A 25,019-nucleotide genomic window follows, 5' to 3' on the forward strand; every position below is an offset into this window, starting at 1 on the left:
GAGGTATTTGGCCTCAATTGCTTGATCCTCAATGGGTGGTCCATGCTTCATGCTGCAAATACTGACTTGTCGTCTTTCTCCTTAGAACAGACTAACCTCATGTTGCTTTAGGAAATTCACTGAAACAAAGGAACAAAATACACAAGATATAGTGTTTTTAAAAAGATTTTTTAATGAAGAAATAATTCCATTCCAAAATATAGACACACAATTAAATAGTTTAATCACTTCAAAATATAACATGTCCCCAGGAGGTTCCAACACACACACATACACACAAAACGATACTTAACAGCAATACAAAAAACCCATACAATAGTAGTTTTGTTACATACCAATGAATGTTGTGAAATCTTTAGTGTCTCTGAATTGGTTTTTTCAAATGGTGTCAAATTACAGTAGTCACAATTAAAAATGTCTTATAGTTAATTAGCCTCAGGATGTGATACTTCTGATTTTTTTCCCCCTCTTTTTGGTTCAAAGGTAAAAATGCCCTTTCTTCTGAGGACACAGTGGAGTTCTTGTTTGTGGCTCCTTGTGCGGAATTGAACCAAGGTGACTGCAGCAACCAAAGGCTGCCGGATTTACAACGTCTACCTACAGTTAACAGCCAAGAACTAAAAAGGGTGGACAAAGATGATCAAAATAAAAGCAGACATCAGTGCTAAATTATGATGCAACAGTCTGGCTCATGCATATAAGAAAATACATAGTATATCACAACAAAGGCCACACTCTTATGTAGTTCAGTTCACATTACTACTTACAAATGAACCTTCCCTGCCTTATAGTAGATCACTCGAGAATCCATTTTTCACAATCTCCAGCACATCTCCCTCTGACCAACTAAATTTACCCCGACTTCCATCCTGACCAACCACAACTGATTCCTGAATCCCCTACAGTAGATTTCACCCTCCTCCCTCCCTCCATTACATGGCCCCGTGGGGGAGGGTTGGCTGTGTTAGACCAGTGCTCATTAATAGGCCAACATCTCTAATGGAGGTGGATGTGCAATTCATCGTGGAACAAGAAAGAAACGACCCCCGCCAGACGGAATTGGATCTAATGGACAGGACAGGTGGCACCTGCTGGGTTTGCACTTAGAACAGGCCCCAAAAGTAGATTTGGAGAGCCAAGGAAAGAAACCCACCGCAAACTACAAAAACCCAGAATAACACACGCCATTTTGTCTCGGTTACAGGACAGGGGTGCTTGAGTCTGGTCTCAGTGCTGACGTGGAGCTAAGAGAAAGAAAAGGTGGCTGGTTAGTCAGGAATTGGTCATTGGCAGCAGTTTCCAGAGTCCTTGCAATGGCTTTGTACGATGGTTTCGACAACCGTGTGATGGAGTTGGCAATGAATGCTATGACGGGGGAAGGTTATTGGCAGAACAGTTCAAACCTTAGACAAACGTTTTGATGTAGAAACACAAAATGACAACACCTGTCAGCTCGGTCCAGTTGGTGGCTGAATGCCACCTGCAGGGTCAGGGTTCTGAGTTCGAGAACTGCCCGGCTATGATTGAGAGCTGACAGCCATGTAGGTAGCTGGGATGTAGTGGTTTTAAGTACTGAGTATGAGGCACCAGTGGCCACCTGCTCCATCTAGAGAGGCACGGGTTCACAGAGGATGGGCAGTGGAAAAGAGATGAACATTAAGATATACCAACAAAATCCGCAATAAAATCCATCTGTGCAAAGAAATCTGAGAACTGTGCAGTTGTGTCCCTTTGGTGTCAGCCTGTTCTCAGGGACATTTGTCAGGCTGGTTCTCCCGAGGGAAATATGATTAAGTACATCAGTGGGCAGACTGGGCTCCTCGCTAATGCCAACCAAGAGCTTTACTAGCCCCAAGGCAAGCGATTTTGTTCCACAGGGCAACCAAGGAGGTGGTTTCTGACCCAGTGCACAGACGTGAACATCTTAGAGCTCTCTGGAGAGGAAGCTGGAAGATGTCAGGATGTCTCTTCTCAGCTGGGCACCCACCAACTACCGACTCTGGGAGGTGGCAGGTTTTTGCCAGCCCTGGAAGCAAAACCGAATAGCTGAAGCTTTGAGGTTGACTCAGAATCTTTCTTGCTTATTCTGAATAAGGCTTTTTCAGAGATTTTATTATACAACTTTATTCTAAAGCAGTGGTTCTCCAACTTTGGCATGCATCAGAATCACCTGGAGGGTTTATTCAAACACAGATTACTGGGCCCCAGCCCCAGAATGTCTGATTCCTTAGGCCTGGGTTAGGGCCTAAGAATCTGCATTTCTGATAAATTCCCAGGTGATACTGATGCTGCTGGTCCAGGGACCACACTGTGAGAACCACTGTTCTAAAATGATGCTCTCTTCTTTCTCTTAAGGGAGAAACAGGAATCCAGGGAAGCTGCCAATTTAAGGATAATGTGTCTACTATGTTGTAGGATGTTTATTTCATCAAATCTTGAAACGAGTAGAAGATGATTTTTTCATTTCCCCAGAGTCCCTAAGGGAGGTCTTTAGCGCTCCCCAAAGAGGGCCCTCAGAAAGGACCATCGACAGAGTCATTCATTCTCCCTTGTCAGTTCTTTTGCACATTAGCTTTTCATGGAGTGCAGAATCCCAACTCCACTTAGAGGAGCCCGTTTCCTCACGTGACCAGAGGAGGCTGCATGCAGAACACCAGGTAGCCAGCTAAGGCAATACACATTCAGAAAGAAAAGGAGGGCGAACGTTTGCAAGCGCACTTTAAGCCTGTACATTTAAAGCTGAAAGGCGTCCAAACGACCTGATAGGGGAACTTGCGGTTGAGCGGTGCTGTTAGAGACATGCTCCCTAAAGCTAAACCGAGAGGAACCAGCCCGTGGAAGAGCAGAGATAACTTGAGTCCATTGGGGGGATCTTATGGCACCTGTGGTTTATAAACAGCTTTAGTAACGAGTATTTCAAAACAGAGTTCACAGTTTTTAAGAAGATCTGTGCTGATTTTAAAAACTAGATTCTATATAATTTGAATGTTGCCTTTTTTTTTTTTTTTTTGGGAATATGATCTCTATTTGGAAAAAAAATATTTACACTAAACTCTATGGCTGATTGGTTAGAGTATCTTGAAAGAAAACAACCCCAAGTTGGAAAGAAGCCCCAAAGACTGGATTCTCCTGGTGTGTTTGGTTCAAGCCTCTGCTCTCAGAGACTTGGAGACAAGTGCAGACCATGCAGGCCGAGGGCCCTTCTTGGCTTTAGGGCTCTGAGTCTGTACCCTCAGGAACCAAATCCTTTGGGCTTAGTGAGTAATTGCAAGTGGTTGTTTTTCTCCAACTGCTGTGGAAAAAAAAAATGTACAGTGTATATAATCAATTGTTTTGCTAAAATCTCAGAGAATTCAGAAATCAAACTCCTAGCTATAAACAGTATTAATATTGTCGTTGTAAACTGACCAGGTTCAATATCATGTGCAAAGGTTTAAGATGCTTGTTAATACTGCCGTTGTGAGTAACAGCAGCACGGGATTTCAGCCTGTGTTTTCATTTTGAGGGATGAGACATGTTACAGAAGATGTAGCTGATAAGTTAGCTTTGAACAGAAGTCTTTTTTTTTTTCCTTCTCAAAACACACATCTATGAACTACAAATCTGAGAACGAAAAGTTAGCTGCGCTATAGCCGGCAGAACGCGTCTTTAGGGGCAGGGGTCTGTCGGGAGCTGCTGCGTGCGGTGGGTCCTCTCTTCTGTGAGGTGAGGCTGCCGTCTTCTCCTCTGTAGGGGTGGGTGCAGCTCTGTCCTTCATCACCAGTTCTCATGTTACTTTCATCTGTCTGACTATAGCTTGCCTGGGAATAAGCAATGTGTAATTTTTTTTAAAGATGGTAACTGCTCTCTAAATTAGGGTTATGAAGCTTAGAATCACCCCTTCCCCCCCAACACACATACACACGTGCACACACACACACACACACACGTGCGCACACACACACCCTCTACTTTCTTCCTCTGACAATCAGGAATGAACATCCTGGGACACTGTGGGCTACTGCACCTTCTGAAAGAAGAGAGGACAAGAATCCTCCATGCTGAGTCTCTTGCCTAGTGGGAACCTGAGGCATCTGGAGGGTTAAAGCAACGTAAACAGAAATATTTGTGTTGTCCTTTGGACAAGGAGATGAGAGCACTGACTCACCATCAGAAGGCCATGCTAATTTAAAAAAAAATCCACTTTGATCTTCCAAGCCTCCAATTTCTGAAGTTAGGATGTGGCTGGTCAAGGCACACGGAGTACCATGTGGCCAGAAGGATGGAAAAGGGACCAACCCAAGATCCAAATGGGCCAGAATGGGATTTTGGTGGACTTTAATTTGAGTGCTAACCTTTCTGTGTACTGTTTCTTCTAATGTGGCTAGTTGAAAAGCAATAAGTCAGGTTTCACTCTATTCACTCTTGTTAGTGTGTTGGTAAGTGCCTATTTATCTTCAGAGAGGCCTACGGCTCTTCTTGAGCAGAGGATGGGTCTTCCATGTCTCTGCTGTTTCACCTTTGGCCCTTTAGTCATGTAGGGCTCTGCTTGGTGGATGCCTAACTGACTCTGAGCTGCTGAAATCGGCTTTAGGACCCTTGCAGAAGAGATGCATATACTTTGGGATAATTTCTGGTCTTGGAGTGTAGCCAGAAACAGATAGATTTCAACAGATGAACTGTTCTACAATTTCAGCTGTATTTCTTGGCTACATCAAGAAAAATTACAGTAGGGTAGAACTAGGTGCAAAGATGAAAATCTGCTAGTTCCTACAGTGTTCTACCTGGTCTTAAATGAATTTTGTCTGATTTGCTGATTTAGTGACAGGCTGGTTTATATTTAGAGTTCTGTGGGATGCCAGCTAGGTAGGTAAGGATGCAGTAAGCGGCAGAGGCCACAACTGTTTTAACTTTTCACTGCCAAATTGGCAACAGAAGATTTAAAAAGGGCCTAAGAACTTTCAGAGTACTGAAATCTCTGGCGTTTATGGACAAGAACCAAATACCACTTTTTATCTGGGTTTATGTCAAGGGCATTTCATTAGGCTTTTAGAAAAGTATATTTTTCCAAGCACTACCTACTGATGTTTAAATAATGTGCAGAACAAAAATGATCAAATTGCGGGAGCTCAGAGAAAGAAAATGCTATGAAAGGAAAAGCCTTGCTCCTTTGGGACTAGATTTGTTATAACTGGACTGAATATTTTCAGAAACAGCTCCTGGGAATTTTTCACTGCAGTCACCATGAATCAGGAGAACATGTGGTGTAGCATTCTCAAATCCAAGGGAGGCAGACTAAAACGCACTCAATAAGATCCTCCCTTTTACACCAAGAGGGCCTCACAGCTCAAAAAATATATTTCATAATAACAATTACACTTTAATTTTTACTTGCTTAATCTTAACCTGAGGACCAAGACAGGAGGTCAGTAGTGCTTGAACTAGAATGTATTCTTTACTAATTGATATGTCATTTAGGAGATACATATCGCTTTTTTAATTTAGCGACCAGAGTTGAGTTTCCTATCAACTGCACTATTCCATGGGTGGGAAAAGACTGTAGAACTAAAGTGGATACAAGTCCTTGGCACCGTGCATCCAGATGACCGTAAGAGGTGTATTAGCTTTGAAGTGTAATGTGGGACATCTAAATGGCCATTGGCTGGAGCCAGAGAAGCCATCAAGTCTCATGGGACAGTGTAGCTGAAGGTATATCAAATCATTGTACGAAGCTGAGTCCCAGCCGTATTTACACAATTAGAGCGAGCAAGCTAGTTATGAGTCCCGGGGGCTCCCATACACTCACATAATAATTATAGTCACTCCCAGGGACTGAATTGCTTGTAAAGCACTGAGCATAGTGCTAGGCATGTATGTGTGTGCTCAGAATAAAATGATAGTGAGTCTGCCACTATGTTAAGCTCTTTAAAAGCTATATCTCAGTGAGTACAACTCCTCCATGAGGTAGGTATTGTGATATATGTTGTACAGAGGGAACAGAGGCTCAGAGAAGTCTAGTAGTTTGTCAAAGATTATGCTGCTAAGATTTGATGGAGCTCATATTTGAAATCAGTCTATTCGAGTCGAGGGCCTAAGCTTCAGACTACTATAGTGAAGTGATCCTGCCTATCAAGTGCTATTCTCTTTACATTAAAAAAATTACTGAGGATTTCCCATGTATTTAGGTAGATCCTTAAAGCTGGGGGACCACATGCCACAGAAATGATATCTGAAATTAATTTATATCTTGCTGAATTCCACAGTGGATTTGAATCAGCTGTTCTAAAACCATAAGGCTGTAGAAGCTTTCCTCTCTGTTTTTGCTTCTTTTGTTTTCTTTAATAACACATGCTTTTGCTTTCACTCGTTAAGGTACACACTTTGATCTTTTGGGCCCTGAATACAGCAGGACTAAGGAGCTGATTCATCTCTGCAAGTGCTGAGAAAGCCTGGACTTTTCTCTCTCAAGTGCTAGAGAGGCTGAAAACTTGGATGCGGTTATGGATCAGTGTTATGGCTTCATAGCTACGAATTTCTGGGGCATCTTTGGTATTACTGAAATTTCTATGCCAATTTTCCTAATTAATAGAGTAAAAAGTCAACTCCCAAGGTTGCCTGCCAAATCTCCACTGGATTATAATGAAATGCTTCATAGACTGGGAAGGAGGATATTTTATCATAGAGAAAATCTAAGAGAGAGTGATTGTGAATATAGGTTACAAGTTATCAGAATCCAGTGTACAGTGGCCACGTTTCCTCCTAAATAAGAGGATACTTACTTGAGAGGAGAGTGATAAAAGGATATTGCATTCAACCTTGCAAGCTGACCTGTGGGTGACAAAGGACACAAACAAGAAAGGTGACATGTCATGTCTGTGATGTAGTCAAGCTGGTGAATTATTTGGTTGGAAGCCATGCAGAAAGATAGAGAGAGAGAGAGAAAGAGAGAGAGAGAGTCCAAGGAATGAAAGTAACTTTCTGGCCCATCCAACAACCATATGCTCATAGAGCAGTCAAGGAAAACCACTTCAACCTTCTCCAGGGCATATATCTTGAGTGGGGACACACAGGCCTGTTATCTCTCAGCCCTTTTCTTTGTCTTTCCCTTGAAGTCACTGGGTGTGGAAAGGAAAGGAGAGAGAGAAGGAGCTTAACATCTACCAGAGATGGCACGAACTCCAATCGGAGATGATGCTATTAATAGAATTTCCCTTCATTTTGGTCATATCAGGTTAAATTCCTAATTCATTAAAATAAATAAAAATCTAATATCTTATATGAAATGACTCACTTTCTTTTTTAAAAAATCTAGAATTTCATTTACTGTGGTCACCAAAATCCAGAAACTGATATGGGCTCAAAGAGGGAGGTCTAACAGGCACCTCTAACAGCATGAACCAGAATATTGATTATTTCACCACCTCTCTCTCTCCCTCTATGCAGCAGAGCCAAATGAGATACAAGTAGGAATGCCATCCCTCAGAGTTCCCAGAGACACCCTGGAGCTTCATCCAGACTAACTTCCTTCCGCAGATAGGCCATAGAAGTCGCAAAGAAAGAGCGTCCTCCACGGTCTGCACTCAAGGCAACTTTGTTTCTATAGCGTTAAAGTACGGCTTTACATATCTGGTCACTGTTTGTTTTGTTTATCTAGGCCTACATTGTCGTTGCTTCTGAAATGTGGCCGTTAAACTGAAAAGGCTAATGGAACATTCCAGAGAGGCAAAGCTTCTGTGTTATATTGTGAAGATGGGGTTGGTGGGCTTCCCTCTTGCTCTATTCTTCTTGGGAAGATATTTCCAAACAATCAATAAACATATAAGAAGGAGAAGATAATTTATTCTCTCTGCTTCTCTTTCCTTCACTAATAGAGAAAGAGAGGGCTACTGCCAACCTAAGACAGTGGAAAAAGCTTGTCTGGCCATCGGACAGAAAGCCTGACATGATAAAATAACCCCCGGGGTCTGGGAGGCAGCAGGTCTCAACCAGCCAAATACCCCTGAACTCCCAGAACCCCAACAAGACACAGGGAAGGGAAACATACAAGAAAAACAAACATGGCAGTAGAACAATCTCCATGGGGAAAATGCATCACCTTAAGGATGAGTGGCTAATTACACTTATTCCCAATTGCATGTGTTATGTCCAGTGACTTCTCAGATGGATTAATATGCTCCAGTACATATGACAATCTGCCCAACCACACCCTGCTGAATGTGGGCCTACAGTTCCCCTAACATTTCTTGGTGAGGTTTGTCACTCTTTCACTTCTTGATATTTGATATAAGGCAGGCAGTGAGGGAAGCTGAGGACAAATGATTCAGGGGAGGAGGTATATTTATGCTTAGTCAATTTCCTTGAGCTTTGTTCCCTGAGTCATCCCACAGTATCCATGGGGGATTAGTTCCAGGACATCCCCACACAGCAGACACCAACATCCACGGATGCTCAAGTCCCTTATAGTTGAACCTCAGTATCCACAGATTCTGAATCTGTGGATATGGAGGGCCGACTGTATCTTTTCTTAAAAAGCATTTTCCTAATGATTTTGGAGGATCATGGACTGTTAGTCACCATGTTTCCACTAATGTGGAAGGCTTCTTTTACTTTCCAACTCAGAATTCATAGGAATTCATGGTGAGTGACAGCTATAAGAAGTATTTAACATTTTTCCTGTCTAGAATTCATGGACTAAGGAGTTCAGTCAGAATATTCCAGAAAGGGAGCGTGGAAGGAAGGAGAAGGCACCGAATTTTGGAGTAATGTAAAAGACCCAGCTACTGAGGGGCTGGGGCAGGAGTGGTAGAGGATGTGGGCCAGCTCTTGGTACCTGGTAGGCTTCGTCCTGTAGCTTCTGTTTCAGGTATTCCTCCATCTTCAGCTCATTCTCCAGCTGCCGGACAGAGTCATCTTCATAGTTCTCATCCTCTGGCCGCACATATGGGTCCCCATCTTCTGTAACCCTGGGAATCAACCACAGTGGGAGTTTCGGAGCAAATCTTAAAGGAAAGTATGAGTGGAATTCCTGTGTTAGCTGTAGTTCTGGGCACACATTTATTTAGTCCTTCAATTCACTTCTTTGCTTCAATTCACTTCAATTCTGTCTCTTCTTTGACATAATGAAAAAACTTTTTAAAAGCTTTGGAAGTTTGGAGAAATATATGATCAAGGTGTTTTCACAGACAATTTTTCTACGGCAATCTGGTGATCACCGTCCTCTATGTTTTCCTAGGGTTAACAGGAATGAGCTGACCTTTCAATGTCTGTCATTCTTAAAAAGGGTAGGCTTATCCTTTGAGAGGACATAGTTTTTCCAATTTGGGGGCTTAAAAAAAAATGGAATCCAAGAACACTTTCTATAAGGGAAGTAAGCCCTCTAGTGAAATAATGATTAGGACATTTGTTCATAATTTAACCCTCTTTGTGTTATGCATGTATATAGGCACGTGCACCCATGTGCTTTATTTCTGTGGTAGAGTCAAGTCTCTCTCATCGATCAGCTAATCGATGTCAGGAAGACTAATACTCTAACCCATAGCTCTTGATCTTCAAAATTTATACTAGCTCTGAACTTAAGAAATCCATTTAAATTGTCCAATTCCACTATGAAATAAATAGATAAGAATGATCTCATTCACTAAATGTGTGACTCTCTCCATCTATTCATCCCAGTATATATAAAGCTCTTCCTGGGACTGAACATAAATTCACAACTAAAATATTCTCAGGCTAAAACACAGTACATGTTTAGATAGTACAGATATTAAAATATCCCCTAAAATGAAAAGAGTGGTCGAGTAGAAGTTTCTGGGTTGGAACTTAAATGCCAATGTTCATGTTTATTTATATCTGTGTCCTCATTATTTTTAGAGGTTTGGGGTCAGCCTAAATAGGTCTGCGAGGCCTCTATGAACTTTCCCTCCCCAAGCCCCACAGCCGTGTTTGTAGCTGGTCCTGCCACCAGTGTACCAGGGACAGCAGATGGGGTGGCCTTAGTTACAGTTTTGGACCTTAGGATTGGATCAAGAAAATTTTAGGTAACCACCATGTAAATGCTTAATTATAAAAAAATCAAATGGATTTGTATTTACCAGACTAAACCGATAATTAATTCACCAGTTTGAATAACAAACAAATCAAATAATTCTAAATTATAGAGGAAAGGACAAGAAAGCAAACTGAAATTAAAAGCAGCAGCTTCCTGCCACGTAAAATTATAACTGTTTTGTTTTGATCTTATGCTCTGCCTTTTCACAGCTGGCTTTCAAACCATGTCTATTTATAATTCCCCATTATTACTGGCCTTTTACTCACTGCTTGGATGGAGAGCCAAAACACCAGAAAGGCCTCTGGTTAGTTTCTTCTCTGGGTCTTTAAAACAGCCAGTTTATTTTTGTAGACTCATCTGCAGTTCTTCTCACATTAAGCACCATCACCCTTCTGTAGTTTTTTTTTGAACTGTTCATCAATTCTCTTTTCCAGAATTTGGGTGAGCCCCTGCCCACATTTCACAGAACTACGCTTACTTCACTTCCTTCATTTTACCCTTTTCCCTCCCAAGCTGGGCTCTGCAGGTCTGTCCTAGCTTTTTGCCTTTGTTTCTCAGCTTTGGTTTTCTCTGCCTGACTGCTTTGAGCTGATCCAACGTCACAGAAATTCTAGTGGCGACGTGAGTGATTCTGCTGGCTCCTGTCTAGCTACAGAAGCCTAATTGGGTGAAAAATCTTTGCAAAATGTCTTTTGAAGGTCAGGTTTATACATATTCAATAATTCAGGCAAATTGGACTTCTTTATAATGAGACTTTATACATTTAGTTATTTCATTCACAAGTGCGTATATGATGCTGTTTACACCCACTTTGAACAGAGACCTCTCTAGTATCACCAGGTCCTTTAAGAGCAAATCTAGTAAATTCAGAAGATAGGATGATTTATCTCCTGAACTAGTCTATGAGTCCTGGGAGGGTGGGAGAGATTTTTGACACTATTTTGTATCCAATTAGCACAGTGCCTTGGGCAAGCCAGGCTCTCAATAAGTACTGGTTGGTTTTTGTTATTGATACTCTAGAAATTGTTAGGGGGAAAAGTCACAATGACAAATTGAAATGTAGCACCCTTCTACCTCTTCTGGCAGAAAAGGAAACTGAATCATTCCTTTCCAAAATAAAGAAGTAAGCAACCATGTTTTTATTTTCCTATGCTCCCTGCAGAGTGTCCTGTTACTGAGAAAATACCCTCAAGCAGAAGATACTTACACGTCGCCACGTATGGCACTTGGGGTAGCTCCACTGTGAAGGTACCCGGGTTTTCGGGCATGGATTTGCGCTAGAAAAGCCTTTTCAGAGGTTGGTGATGGGACCAGATCTTCAAACTGAGTCCGTGCAAATTCAGAATCCACGTTACTCTCAGTTTCACTCCCCGCCTCTATTAGGTACAATTGAAGAAGTGAAGAATGACCTAGATTTTTTTATGATCGATCGGCAAATAAAGGGCTAGGCTTAACATTAACCAACCTATGCTGATTAAAACACTGACCAGTTATTGTACGTAAGTCAAGTATGTGTTTGTTTTTTCTCAAAATGAGAATTGATACTGACATGAATTACCACAAAATCAGTTAGTATACAGTATTGTCTTTTTATCTCAATAATATTATAAGGAATCTTTGTCTTAATAACTGACTTAATTCTTGAAGCCATCTGTTTTTACCCTCTATAAAAGTCTTTATTAAAACTGTTGTTACTTTTGCTTAATATTACTTTAATTTCGGAAACACAGACCTAAAATATTACATTCACTTAATATTTCAAAAAATTATGAGTATAAACTAATAGTCCTTGAAACGCCTACAATGAGAATAACATTTTTAGTCGTCATTTGCTAGGGCAGTGAGTACATGCCATTAATCATGATGTATTAACTACTGTCATTTTTATCCTATTTGGTAATCTTAATCTAAAATAATAGCAACAATTTTCATTACTTTAATTTTAATTATAGAGGTTTTAAGAAATTTAAATCCAGATTTTTTTTAACATTAAAGTTTTCTTTCTTATAGTTGTTGTAATCTCAACTATATGACCACAGTCCTTTCAAACAGATATCTTGCTAGGAGGGCTTTAAGGAATAGACGAGATGTATTTGTAACTGGTAAGATATTTATTTGCATATTCACGCTGTTAAAGTTTTTAAAACTCTGTATAGTAGTATTAGGATGAAGAGTGCTGCAATTTTATGCTATTTATTTTCTTCGCAGATCTTTCTTTAGTGATATTGCAAAGGTAAATTTCAGTTTCGCTTCTTTCAAATAGCCATGCATTCCAAATGAACAAGTCTAAATTAGTAAATAAGACATTTGACCCTATAAAATAACTTTAGCATCATGTCACTTTGGGTCATGATATATTTAACAGTGGCTAACTTGGGATTCTGCATTTACAAGTCAATTTTAATATTTATTCTTTTCTGCATTTTTCAAACTTTGTGCATTGAGCATGTATTCATGATCTTCTCATTAGCAAAGTATAAACGGTACTAAAAAAATCTAATATCCCAACAAAATATCACATAGACCTTTAAAAAATCTTTTTATACTTGACAATGAGCAGCTCTCTAACAGAAGTTATGGGTCCTTCTGCAATGAGCAGACAAATGAGAGGGGACCAGGGACTCACCGGAATTCAACTCTTTCACGAGAGAGGACATGGTGTTAGTGATCGAATCCGCTGCTACTAGTAAGTCATTCCTTAAATTTCTTCTTGAACCTTAAGAAAGAATGATAATGAAAAAAAAAAATCAAAGATTTCCTTTTCCCCAAATTTTTATGCTGTTTATCATTTCCATTGATATCCTAAAGCAAGAAAATGTCCAAGACTTCTCCTTTTCAGAAGTGCTTTGGTTCATTTCCTGAAAAAAATACATTGTGCTCAGGCCAGTGGCCTTTGATATAAGAAGGCATGGCAACTGATGGAGATTCATATACTTTATTGTCCAAATTGGGACAATTTTACAAGTGAAAGGGGCGGTATTAATAACAAGACTGGGTGACCTGGCACAAACTGGGATGATCCCAGGTAAGCCAGCATGTGTGGTCATCCTTCTTCAGAATCACCTCACAGATGAAAAGTCTGGTTTTGCCACGAGAGCTGCACCTCCCCAGCTGCTGCTACTGTTTCAGCCCTTACCTGGTGGCTGAGCACATCAGATTCTGATCTCCATCACCATAGCCTCTGTCTCCCATCAGGGCTCCCCGAGCTCCCCCTATCATTTCAGGTACCTCTTGGGAATGGGAACCCTGTGCACCGTATGTCCCCAGAGTTTGGAAAAGGGGTGAGGATTCTTGCTCCTGCTGCCAAGACATGGGCAGAAGATGTATGCCTGGTACCCTGAACTGGAACTTAGACCATGTTTCTCTATGGTAGAGGAAGATTATTATGAGGTTTCCATCCCACTAAGGGTTAAAAGGGTATCTGTGGGCTGGACTGGGGGTGGGGCAAGGTGGATGTGGAACAGAGGGCCAAATTCATAATATCTTTGGAAAAAAGACTCAAGATTCCAAATACCTGACTTACAGATGAATTTATGCAGGATGAGCTGGGGCTGCTTAGATAGGTCACATTTCATTGTGATTTCTTAGTAAGTAAAACTAAATAAGTAAAATAATAAACACATGTAAATTTAAGAAATCAAAGTAGTTAGATAAAACAATAATTATTACAGGAAACTCAAATTGATTTAATATACTGTAAATTTCTTTAAGATTTAGGGAAAGGACAGTTTTCCCTCTAAAAATTAAAAAAGGGAAATTATTTTGCATAACTTAAATTATATTTGTACAACTTTAATCATTTTCTTTTTCAGGAGAAAATGCCCTGTAATGGATCTTCCTTTTTCCCTCAGAACAGAAAGTACATCATGCTCTCCCTTCAAAATGTAAGCTTTTATCCCCTATAAACAGTGGATGAGAGCATCTTTTTCCTCAGTCTCCCTGGATATTACTGATGTTAAACAATTTTTTTGGAATCTGCTAGGCAAAAGGTGATTCTGATTAAAATTTGTATTTCTACAACTATTTGTGAGATTGAACATCTTTTCACACCTTTATTGGCTATTTGTTCTTCTGTCGGTTCCTATCCTTCACCTATTTTTGTTTTGGGAGTGTCTTTTTCTGACTGAGCTGTGTGTGCTTTAATGTATAACTGAAATTATGAAACTTGATTGCTACATATGCTGGAAATGTTTCCTCAAGTCTATTCTTTTGTCTTTTAACTGTTTATGTTTCTTTTTGTCTTAAAACTAGTAGTCGAATATGTTGCTCTTTTCCTTAGATCTACATGTGAGGACCTGGGAGGATGTCCACGATATACCGCTAATTCAAGGGAGATGCAAATTGCAGACCAAAATGCAATGCATGATCGAATTTGTGTGAAAAAAGAAGAGTATATGTCCATAAAAGCACACTTAAACATAGATATTTATATATAAGTGAAACGCTGAGAAGGGCCAAGCTGTTAATAGTGTTTACTTCTAGGAATGAGATTGGCAGGCTGAGGGTCGGCAGGAGGATTTCTTTTTTTCTAATTTTCTACAAATTTAAAAAGTGATGACAACAAAAAGTTTCATAAAGTGTTAAAATATTTCCAAATGAACAAGATCACTTGCTTTGGGACCCCACTCCCACCCCGACACTCCGCAGTACATAAGCAGAAGAGGCAGCGGTGGGAGAATGCTGTTTGTTGCTGTTTGTCATCTCACATCCCTCTTTGCCCTCTTCTATTGACTATGGAGGGCTAGCCTCGCAGCCCCATAACACAGAGGCAATGATTCAACTCTTTAAGGCATCTGGAAAATGACTAAGCATCCTTCTTTATCGCCTCAGTGCTAAAGAGCTGGGATTGTTTACTCTCAATCTTGAGTTTGCTTTAATGTAAAGAGACGAAAGCAGGAAATATCTTTCGGAATTTTAAAATGGATTACATTTATAAAATTTCCTGGAATATTGCTGAAAGGATTTCCCTTCCCTTAATGAGCAAAGGCTCATAAAAAAACAGGGCAGGGCAAGAGAAGCCAAAAGAAGATAAAACGGTGAAGGGAAGAACAGATTAGTGTAGGGAGTTTCTAAAATGTCTTGCAGGCCCGGCTCCGACACAAGCCGTGGAATACCCTAGAACATCCACAGTGAGGCTCTGATAGCTCTAGATCCTGCAATCCTTGGCGACTTGTTTGCAACAGAAAAGCAAAACACACATACAAAAATTAAGCCACTTACTTTGCGCAAACGCCTCCTGTACGTCTCCCCCTACCCCTGTGAGAGAGTCCTGAGGCGTGTGGGTGGAGCAGGCAGACACTGACCGGACGGGCATGGGGATGGGCCTGCTGATGGTGTGGCTGGGGGAGGAGCGGGGAGAGCCTGCCCCCTGGGTCTGGAGAGACAATGCAAGTCATTAATTGTTTTCGCAAGAAGATGCCAAATGCCCTTCCCAGTGCCTCAGTCAAATGTTAAAGACAGCGACAATGAAATTTCAAAGTAGGTGGAAATCCTAGGTAATTAAGATGGTAATTCTCAACCTGAGTTGCAGGTGCAGATAATTTAGGACCTTACTGTACATGATCTGAAGGTTTGGTTACAAACTGAAAGCTAAGAATATTAGTACTGCATTCATTGTTCTGTAATATATGAGATGTTTGCCCATGTAATGAAGTTACTGTTAAGCAGTGATAATTACAAGGTGTGTTTATGTTCTCCTTGAAGGAAGCTCTATATAGGATAAAAAGACATTAGAAGAAAGTTTTAAATATAAACTCGGAGACTGTTTGGGATGGATGTGGTTTACATTCTTCCTAAATTTTCAACTCGTCTTGTCCTGGCATCATCTGTAGAGGATAATTTATAGTTCCAATCATGTCATGCCATATTGCACATGTTAAGTCTCAAATAAAGAATCAAATGAAGTGTAAATTGTTTAATCCCTGTTTTACAGTAAAAGTTGTCTTTGTCGAATTGCTCTGTGATTCAGGGATTCAAATGGGGAAGAGAAAAAAGAAATCTTGGTTTCTAATTTTTGGGTAATGTTTCCTGTAGGAATTGTCCTCTTTGCCTGTGAAAAAGCAGTATTCTAGCAGTAAGAACAGTGGGATTTTAAAATGAGTAAAGAAAAAAGGAGAAAACAACCTCAAAGCCATTTATCTCCTCATTCCAGCCATTGGCATGAAATCATTCTGAGGCTGTCACACCTTGAATTTCACAGTCTTGGTTCTACAGTGAGGTCTCTTGGAAACATTTTCTGTTTTAATAATTAGTTTACAAAGGAAGTAAAGTCAGCATGAATAAGAAAATGTAAGAAGTGCATGTACAACAGATTAGGTGTTCACATAAAGTCCACTCCAGTCCATTGGGTCTGGCCAGGGAGAGTGAGGACTCTTCCACAGCAAGCCCCAGAGATTCATCATCACCCCATTCAAACCCCAGACATGCACCACCAGAGCCGTGCTCTGGAATATTCGATTTAGGTCTTTGCTGTGGGTTCAGCTGCTTGCAGTTAAAACACACAACATCAATCCTGTAAAATGCCATGCTGTTAGCTTTCCAGGGCTCAGCATCACACATAAAAGTCAAATCTATAAATTGAGAAAAATCCCGAATTAAAAATGAAGCAAAACAGAAAATAACTCATGTGATGCTCGAGGCGCTGAGGATTCCACTCTCACTCGCAACAGTACCTTGGAGTGGCCTGTCGGGCCCAAGGAAGAGAAGTTTGCCTGCTTGTGATGCTTTGCAGCCCCTTGCCCCAGCCTGCTCCAGGATGGGTCTGGTTTCCCCCAGCGAACTTGGGCAGCTCAATGTCATTATCACGAAACCTCTGCTTCTGAGGTACCTGGGCATTTCCTTGCTTCCCACACCAATAAGTGACTTCATGTTTGAGTTGTGCTTTGCCATGTACACGAGGTTCTCATGTACATCCTCATGGGTTTCTCTACATGACCCATTGAAGTAGGTCCCATTATGCTAAATGTGCGGTTATGGACCACAATGCTCAGAGAGGTGAAAAGAATTGCCCAGGAGATGGAGCTAGAGTGTGCGAGCTGGGGCCTGAGCCCAGGTGGTCTGCCTGCCCTGGGGTGGGGGGACCTGGATGGGCTATGGCTGGTGACGGATCCTTCAAAGGAGACAGGGGTTGGTCAGGTACCCTGAGATCAAGTACCTCTCCCTGGCAACCTGTCCTGCACATCCTTTTCAAGACAGGGTCCTCAGCAGAGCTCCTTGCCCTTTCTCATCTGTTCTTTTTACCAAGGAACCAGGTGCAGCTGGGAGGAGGGACTGGCGATGATGGGAAGTTGGACAGAGGGGTTGAAGGAAGAAGGCTCCTCTTGGCTACACAGGGTGGCTTACCTTCTCAACCCTGGAAGCCAGGTCCTCTTCTGCGATAGGAGATTCACAATAATGATAAAACTCCATTTTTGTATGTAATTTACAGTCTCTAAAGCACATTTACATACCTAGTTTTGTTTTACTCTCCCACTAATCAGTGCTAGGAATGATAGTAGCTTATATCTGAATAGCAATTGGCAGTCTAGAAAGCATTTTAATCCCATCTACTTCACTTAATCCTCTCAACAACCATACGAGGTATTATTACTCTCATTTTTTCAGGTTAGCAAGCTAGGATCAGAGGTGATAATTACCCAAGGTCTCTGAGCTAGTGAAGGACAGAGATAAAACGGATCCCCAGACTTCAGGCTACAAGGCCAGGGCTTTCCCAGGATTGTGGGCACCGTGACCAACCATCACATATTTCCATCTATGTTTCATAACATACTTTCACTAACAACCTGAAGACTCAGAAAGCGTAGGACACAGACCCACTAGGGAGTGGTGATGGAGCAGTGGCCTAGGGCTTTCTGTGCCCAGGGTGGAGGAAGAGCCTTCAGGCTGGTTATCAGCCAGTACAGAAATACAGGTCCACAGTCTCTTATCTGCAAATGTGAAATCCAATGGGCAACACATGTTGTTTCATAACTAATGTGAGGTTACTTATGTGGTGTCTGCACTGTATTGCATTGCTAAAACCTCAGAGATTCTGAGTTCTGGAGCCTCTCTGGACCCAGCGATTTCAGATATGGGGCTGTGGGCCTACTTTTCAATACTTGATGGCTGTGCCGGGGCTGTAGTATACGCCAGCCCTGCTCATACCTGTGCCACGAGGCTCTGCAGCATAGGGTGCTTGTGGGGTTCCCCCCTCCCCTTTGGGTACCGCACCGGCCCCACCTCTTCTTGCTTAACACCTCGTCTCCAAAGGCAACTTTTCCTACTCCTTTCTGCCTGTTTCCTGTCTTCAAAACTCCCATCAGTGGTCTTGTGTTAAGAGAAAAATAATGGACTGTGGGTTACATGTTAAGGGAAAAACAATTGACGGAGTCTAAATTACACCAATGTGTGAATGGCTAATAGCTCCCATCTCCTAAATGAATCTCCAATTGGTGCAATTTCAAGCAGTCTGATTATATGAAGAATTTAGATGGAAGATTCTGTGCTGAAGTAAAGATTCAGCTGCATCTTTCCTACAACTTGTAACTCCCCAGTCATGACCAGTCTTTACCCAGACTTGGGGGTAGAACCCTGGCTCCCTGGGTGATCAGGGCCCCATCTCCCTTTGTCAGGACACTGGCCAGTTTGATGTATAGTAGACTTATTGCTGGGAACACCATCTCTGTTCTTCCTTTCTGCTGTTCTTGCAGGACCACTAGGGAACGGCAGTTGCCTCTTGGCTTTGGGGTAGATTAGTGAAGATGTCACAGAGTTTCATTTTCACAGGTGTGGCCCCTATAGAATGGTGGCCTCTGGTCTGGTCATGAAGCATGGTTGTCGGCTAACAACTTTAGAAGAGTTAGAATGAATAATCTCTGTGAACATCCTTTCCTGGAAATTATCCGGTGATTAATGGAGCAAAGACTTAAGGGACAATGGTCCATGCAGATCAATATATAGATCTCAAATTCCCGAGAAGAGAGGTGATTTATGGAAGAAGGAAAACATACATCATACTTGGCAAACTTAAAATTGTTCTCTTCCTAGAGAATAAATGAAAAATTCATTTCTACCCTCCATTCTCTGAGTCCACTCAACCTGCCGTTGTATCAATTTTTTAAAAGTCTGACAAGATCCATAAATTTTCTGATTTTTTTTCCAGGAAGTATTTGGGTTTCCACTCAGCACCAGAAAGGAGGGATGCTTCAAGGAAAGTGCCAAATGTCTAACTGTGGGACCAGCACTGTCTGGAGAAATGGCAGAGCAGATGACCATGAGACAGGAGGAGGTGGTACTACGGACCCTCCCCACCCAGGTACCCCGCTCCCCAAAAGTCAGCCTCTCAGGTTTGGGGGAGAATGCAGTGTAGTCAGGCCTGGTTTTACGTAGCAGGCTGTTTAGCTACATTCAACCCTCTTTTCATCCTTTCTTCCAGTACACACTGACTGACTATCATCATAGGGCTTCTTGTGGGGATACAGATGAGGTGACTAATTCTGATTGGTCAGACAGGAGGCACCATTTGCCTTGGGTCTTATAGCAGAGATTTCCAGGCAGAAAAGAGCAAATACTGGGGGGGGGAGAGAAGAACATTCCAGGGCTTGGAGTATCAAGGGCAAGGCATGGGGAGTGTGAGGGGTACTGAAGACACGCTGGGAAGGCCAGTGGGGTTGATGCAGCAGGTTCTCTGTGGGGAGTGGAGCGGGATGAGGCTGAGTAGGGGTGGAGCCAGGTTTGGGGGCCTCCAGCGTCATAAAAGGGGCTTGGTCTTTATCGTGAACTAAAGCATCATTTTCTAAGGCTTTTAAGCACAGAAGCAATTTTTACTTTTCTAGAATTAATTAAACAACTCCTAATTTAAAAGAAGTATGAGAGAGAGACAGAAAGAGAAAGAGAGAGAGAGGCTGGGAAGGTATGTTTTTGAACACAGATGTTAGTCCTAATATTGCAGTTGATTATTTATGATGTGAATGATCCCCACCTCCCCTCATTTTTGATCGCTTCACTACTCCATAGAATACCCATAAGAGAGGATGAGCAGAGGAAATAATGGAAGGTGAACCTAAACTGTTAAAATCTGTCATTTCTGGCCTGTTCATGTTCCATAATATATTTGGAAGAAGTAGGAACCTGAATGACTATGATTTCCCGAGTTAATTGGGCCATCCAGTAGTAAATAGAGAAGAGAATGGGAGCAGGAGATGGAATTTGAAATGATGTGTGACTTTCTTCCCTTGATTGAGACAATTAACTAACAAGTTAATGTAAGGAAGAGAAGCGAGTGTGTGTATGTGCGCATGCGTGTAAAATGTGGGTCAAATTAGAAAAGTTTATACATTCTCCTGTGTATATGTATACATATATACATACATTTATGCTTATATCTGACTTGCATATAGTATTTCACAAAGTGGTTCCACATTTGTTATCTTTTAAAATCTATACAACAACCCTGTGAGCCATGTATTATCGGTATGTTTGAAATAAATTGCTAGGAAGTTAATTGACTTATTCAAGATCTTATAGTTGTAAGTGAGCAGCTGGGACCACCATAACTCAGGTCTAGCTCCAGTAATGTTTCTTAGAAAATTATTATTGAGACCCTACTTTCTGAACTCAAAGTCAGAAAGGATACTTGGTTTTAGACCAGGTCATAGTATTTGGCACTGGAAGGATACCAGAAACTCTGGAACATGCTGTCACTGCTATTATATCCCAGCCGCCTTTGTTATTAAACTTTTTATGAGTGTTCTTTTTATGGTTCCTTCAATACATCTTACAAATACACAAAGAAGAAAGAGGGTAGGATAATTTCGATTCAAGTTTGTAAAAAAAATTTATTGCTTATGATACCATAATCATCATATTATATTACAGGCACCATTTAAAAAAAAATTCATGTTCTCTCCTCAAGGGGAATAAATTCATGCATTACCTCTAACAAGAAACAGCATAAGTAGGAACTATATATACCAGTATAATAAAATACATAGAGCCACACAGACTTATGATAAAGCAAGTAGAGGTTATTAAATCAAGCACAATTTGTTGTGTGTGGTGTCTTAAATCTGATTTTACAAAGAGAATGTCGCCAAAGGGGAAAGGCTCACAAATAAAAACAGAATTTAGAAGCAGATGCCAGACTAAAACTTCTAAATTCTCTCCTTAGATCATGTTATACCAGGAGAAGTCTATAAATTTGGATGGCATTTGTTTATTTCCTTGTAGAACTGCCTCTGCAGGATTGGGACATACGGGGTTCTGTCTTTAATTTTCACTGAAGGTCAGTATAAGAATCAGCCACACGAAATCTACTGCGTGTGTCTGTTTTATTATTCACTACTCCTTCCATAAAGCTCTGAGTGAAAACTTCATTTTATATTTTATGCCAACAGAAATTTTGGTCCCTTGAGAACTGGCATTTCTGTCCTGATAAAACCACCAATTATGTTTTCCTTTTTTTTGCCTCACTGCTAGAAAGCTCAGAGTGACACCCTTGTCCCTTATGATTAGCGTATTTGCATCTTCTTTAGTTTTCGATTTTTCTATTTCCATTTTATGAAGTCACTGTTTATGTCTCTAGTTGTAAGCTGCCTTGGGTCCTTTTTGAAAAGAGGCTTGACTATGTAAGCAAAGAAATGAGTAAGACCCACAAACACTCTCCCCACCCAGACAATGCATTGCTGACATCTGGGTGTTGCCAATAATGGTCCTTAAGTACCTAGGCAGCGGTACCCACTGCTGGCTGACTTTCAAAGATGCCGCAGCTGTTGAGGGCCCAGTGGGGAGGAGCTGGAGGGTAAGAAGGCAGTAATGCTCTTATGGGCGCTGCCATGGTTTGGCTCTATGCATTCATCTGTTTATGAACTTCCTGGTCCACTGAGCCTTTCAAGAATGTCCTGCCTTGGAAATGGTAGAGAGAGGGTCCCCGAGGGAAATGGCTAAAGCAGGGTTGACTGGCTGCAGGATGGTTGCCTACTCTCTCCACTAGGAGAAGGAAGGTTATATGTGAGCCTTATTTCCTTTTTCTATGCACACGCTGAGTAAGAGACAGGAAAGAAAAGAGGCTGTTTGCAGAGAAGCACCATGAGATGGCATTTTTCTTTACCATGATCTAAGTGTGTTGTACGTACAATAGCAATACCCCATGTATGCGTTTGTGGGCAATAATACAGGCAGCAAATGTGTGTCTTTTACCCAGGGGGACTGTCTCTCATTAAAATTTGACTTCAGTTTAGTGAAGTAATTTTTTTCACAAAATACAAATAATGTAATACATTATCTTTATTGTCTGACATTACAGATTTGTTTTACACTTTCCTTTTTTACAGACCTTGGGAATGAAGGGTAAAAATGTGTCCAGCATTTTGCAAACATTCTTTGTTATACACAAACACGCACAGTGAATAATAGGAAAGAGAATACAGAAGAATGAAAAGGTACGTTGAAATCAGATAGGCTGTGGTTCTAATGGATCCATGGAAATAACATAAAACTTTTTGATAAGACCAGTAAGTGGGCTATATTGTTATACACAGCTTGGTACATGCACTTGAAATGAAAGCTGCTTTTATTTTGCTTTTGTTTTATTATTATTGTATTTTGAGTACGCTGCTCCCTCTACTGGCTTCTGCATCTGGCTACATGGCCAGACAGGGGGCTTCAGTTCAGGCTACAGTTAGAGAGTCACAAGGCTCCTATTTCCAGGGAAGATGTATGTAACACCTTGTGAACTCCCACAGCAGAAAGGTGCTTGGTGGTACAAGAAAGGCTGAAAGTTACCTATTCTTTGGAGATGACTGTCAACCAATGGTAGGGATTCTGGTTTGGGAAGTGAACAGTTACGGAGTACAGTCTTTCTCTTATTAGACTGAGCACATAATGGTGAGCAGTGGGGAGCAGGGCTGAAACATTATGCAATGAAAGGAGATGTAATTGGCTGGTTTTTACAAAAAGAAGTTCCACATCTTTTCAGTAAAATGGAAACTGAACTGAATATTCACAGCATGAGAGGATGTCGAGGTTAGCTTCTGAGTGCTGTGGATTCTACCTAGTGTAATGTTAGTGATTGTGGTGAGTGTCTTTCTATGAAGAGAAGGGTCTGATCAACAACCCAGAAGAGCATGAGACTGGTTTGAAACTTAGACCCCTGGAGATCTAAAAAGTTTCCAACAAATTAAAACGTGTTCCCTGTTCTAAAGGACATAACAGCTCTTCTTTTGATGTTGACGGTAGTAATAGTTATAAAAAAATGCTAAATTTTATATGTCTCCAATCAAGCACTACATTGAAAAGGAAGCAAATTAGTATAATTTTTTTTTCTCTTTCCAAACTGAAGCATGAACATACATTAGAGGCGAAAGCAATGAGAAAAACGGCAGGACGGCAGGCCCCTCCACTGTTAGTTAAGACCTGCAGTAGGGGACATAACTTACTCCCTGCTTCAATTCTTCTTCCTACAGAAAGATCGAATCAATAATAGTTAGATTACCCAGGGTTCCAATAAGAGCAGGTACACAGTGTGAAGGAATGAAGGTGGGGGAAACCTCAGTGCGGCTTTGATGGCAGGTCAAGCCTCTTCTCCTGGTGACTTTAGTTCCAAGTCTATTTAGATATTTGAGACTACAGACCCATCTCTTTCCTCCATGCATCCAACCATCCTTCAACATGATTTCTCTCTCTATCCTGCTATTGGTACATCCTGATACCATAGACTATGCTTAATTAGGCTACGTTGATGCCAAGATAGCTGGTGGTAAATAGACTCCTATCTCATTGCTACAGTGACAGAAGCTAGAGAAGTAGAACCAGGAGGCTGTTTTCAGTTTCCTGTCATTCAGTGAAGGGAAAGATGGGATGGGCCCACTTCATTTGGTAGATTTGGAAAAACAAAAACCAGAAAGAGCTTTTCTAGATCATCAAATGAGATAATAGGGCAGAAACAGCAAGAGGTTATTAATGATCTAGTCCTGTCTTAACATAGATAGTACAACAAAAACTGAATTCTGCACTTTATATGTCTAATACAATGAAAAGTAAATTTTGTTTAGTAAAGATAAAGCATTCCTGACACTGATGGCAGGAAAAGTCGACTAAGGAATATAAAAGAATAAAGAAAACAAAAGAAAAAAGTGTTACACTTACATCAGTGCCTGGGACACAGTAGGTTCCAACAAATATTTGTTAACTATTTAATTTTTTTAATTAAAAAATAAAGAAAGAAAGGAAGGAAGGGAGAGAGAAAGAAAAGTAAGAAAAGGAAAGGAAGGGAAAGAAAGAAAGAAAGAAAACAATACAGAAACAATAAATGATGGGGTGTCAGGGATGTGGGAGACCCAGGGACTGAAAGGCAGGACATCTTGTCTCACAAGTGAGTTGTCCCAGAGACTTTGCCTATGTCCTTTTATCAGAAGTTTTAGTTCCTGCCTTTGGCATGTCACAGTTCCAGGCCATACTGGTTCATGCTTATTTACATCAGGCAGGATGACAACAGAGCACTGAAACCTCTGCTGGGGCAATCATGGACATGAGGCCATAATTAGTCTACTTTTGGGTTGAAATGCAATTTAGTGCATACTGAAGAAGGTAATAAGATTTATGAAAGAAAGAATGCCACTTCCCAATGAGAATTACTATTATAACACTCTGCAGAGGACTTCTATAGATCATCTTATTAAATGCTCTACCTGCAGAAAAGTTAAGGAGATATTCCCATTTACAATTTACATTTGAAAACCAGAGAAGTTATGTGACTTGCTGCTAAAGCCACACAGATTTGACAACATTTACTGAAATTAACAAAGTTACTCCTCTTAGTAATATTATAATCACCAAAATTATTTAATGGCTGTATCTTCATTTTCTGAATTAGATATTAGCTTCTGTTCAGATTAGTCAGAATTTCTGAAGGCTATGAAATGTAAAATATTTCTAAATAAATCCAGTTTTATTACTTCCAAGGACAAAAGGAACTGTAAATGAGCCAACTGGAAATAAGTTGTGCCATGAAGGTCCT

At 40.9% G+C, this 25,019-nt stretch overlaps 1 protein-coding gene across 8 annotated transcripts in view; it reads right to left on the reverse strand.

The window, feature by feature from the left end:
- Nucleotides 1–218: 218 nt before the first annotated feature.
- DTNA (dystrobrevin alpha) overlaps nt 219–25,019 on the reverse strand; it is a 386,149-nt gene continuing 361,348 nt past the window's right edge. For 2 of the 8 annotated variants that reach the window (XM_061170134.1, XM_061170133.1), the window contains exons 16-21: nt 15,248–15,401; nt 12,654–12,743; nt 11,235–11,403; nt 8,810–8,942; nt 6,759–6,807; nt 3,713–3,800 (exon numbers count right to left, since the gene is read on the reverse strand). In XM_061170134.1, coding sequence (XP_061026117.1) covers nt 6,790–6,807; nt 8,810–8,942; nt 11,235–11,403; nt 12,654–12,743; nt 15,248–15,401 — 564 coding nt within the window. In that variant the 3' untranslated portion in view covers nt 3,713–3,800; nt 6,759–6,789. Of the gene's footprint in view, nt 3,801–6,758; nt 6,808–8,809; nt 8,979–11,234; nt 11,404–12,653; nt 12,744–15,247; nt 15,402–23,387; nt 23,461–25,019 lie in introns of those variants that run through there. The other 6 variants (XM_061170131.1, XM_061170130.1, XM_061170136.1 and 3 more) reach the window with 4 other exon arrangements.

The sequence above is a fragment of the Eubalaena glacialis genome, chromosome 15, assembly GCF_028564815.1.
Source record: "Eubalaena glacialis isolate mEubGla1 chromosome 15, mEubGla1.1.hap2.+ XY, whole genome shotgun sequence".
Taxonomy (NCBI): Eukaryota; Metazoa; Chordata; class Mammalia; order Artiodactyla; family Balaenidae; genus Eubalaena; species Eubalaena glacialis.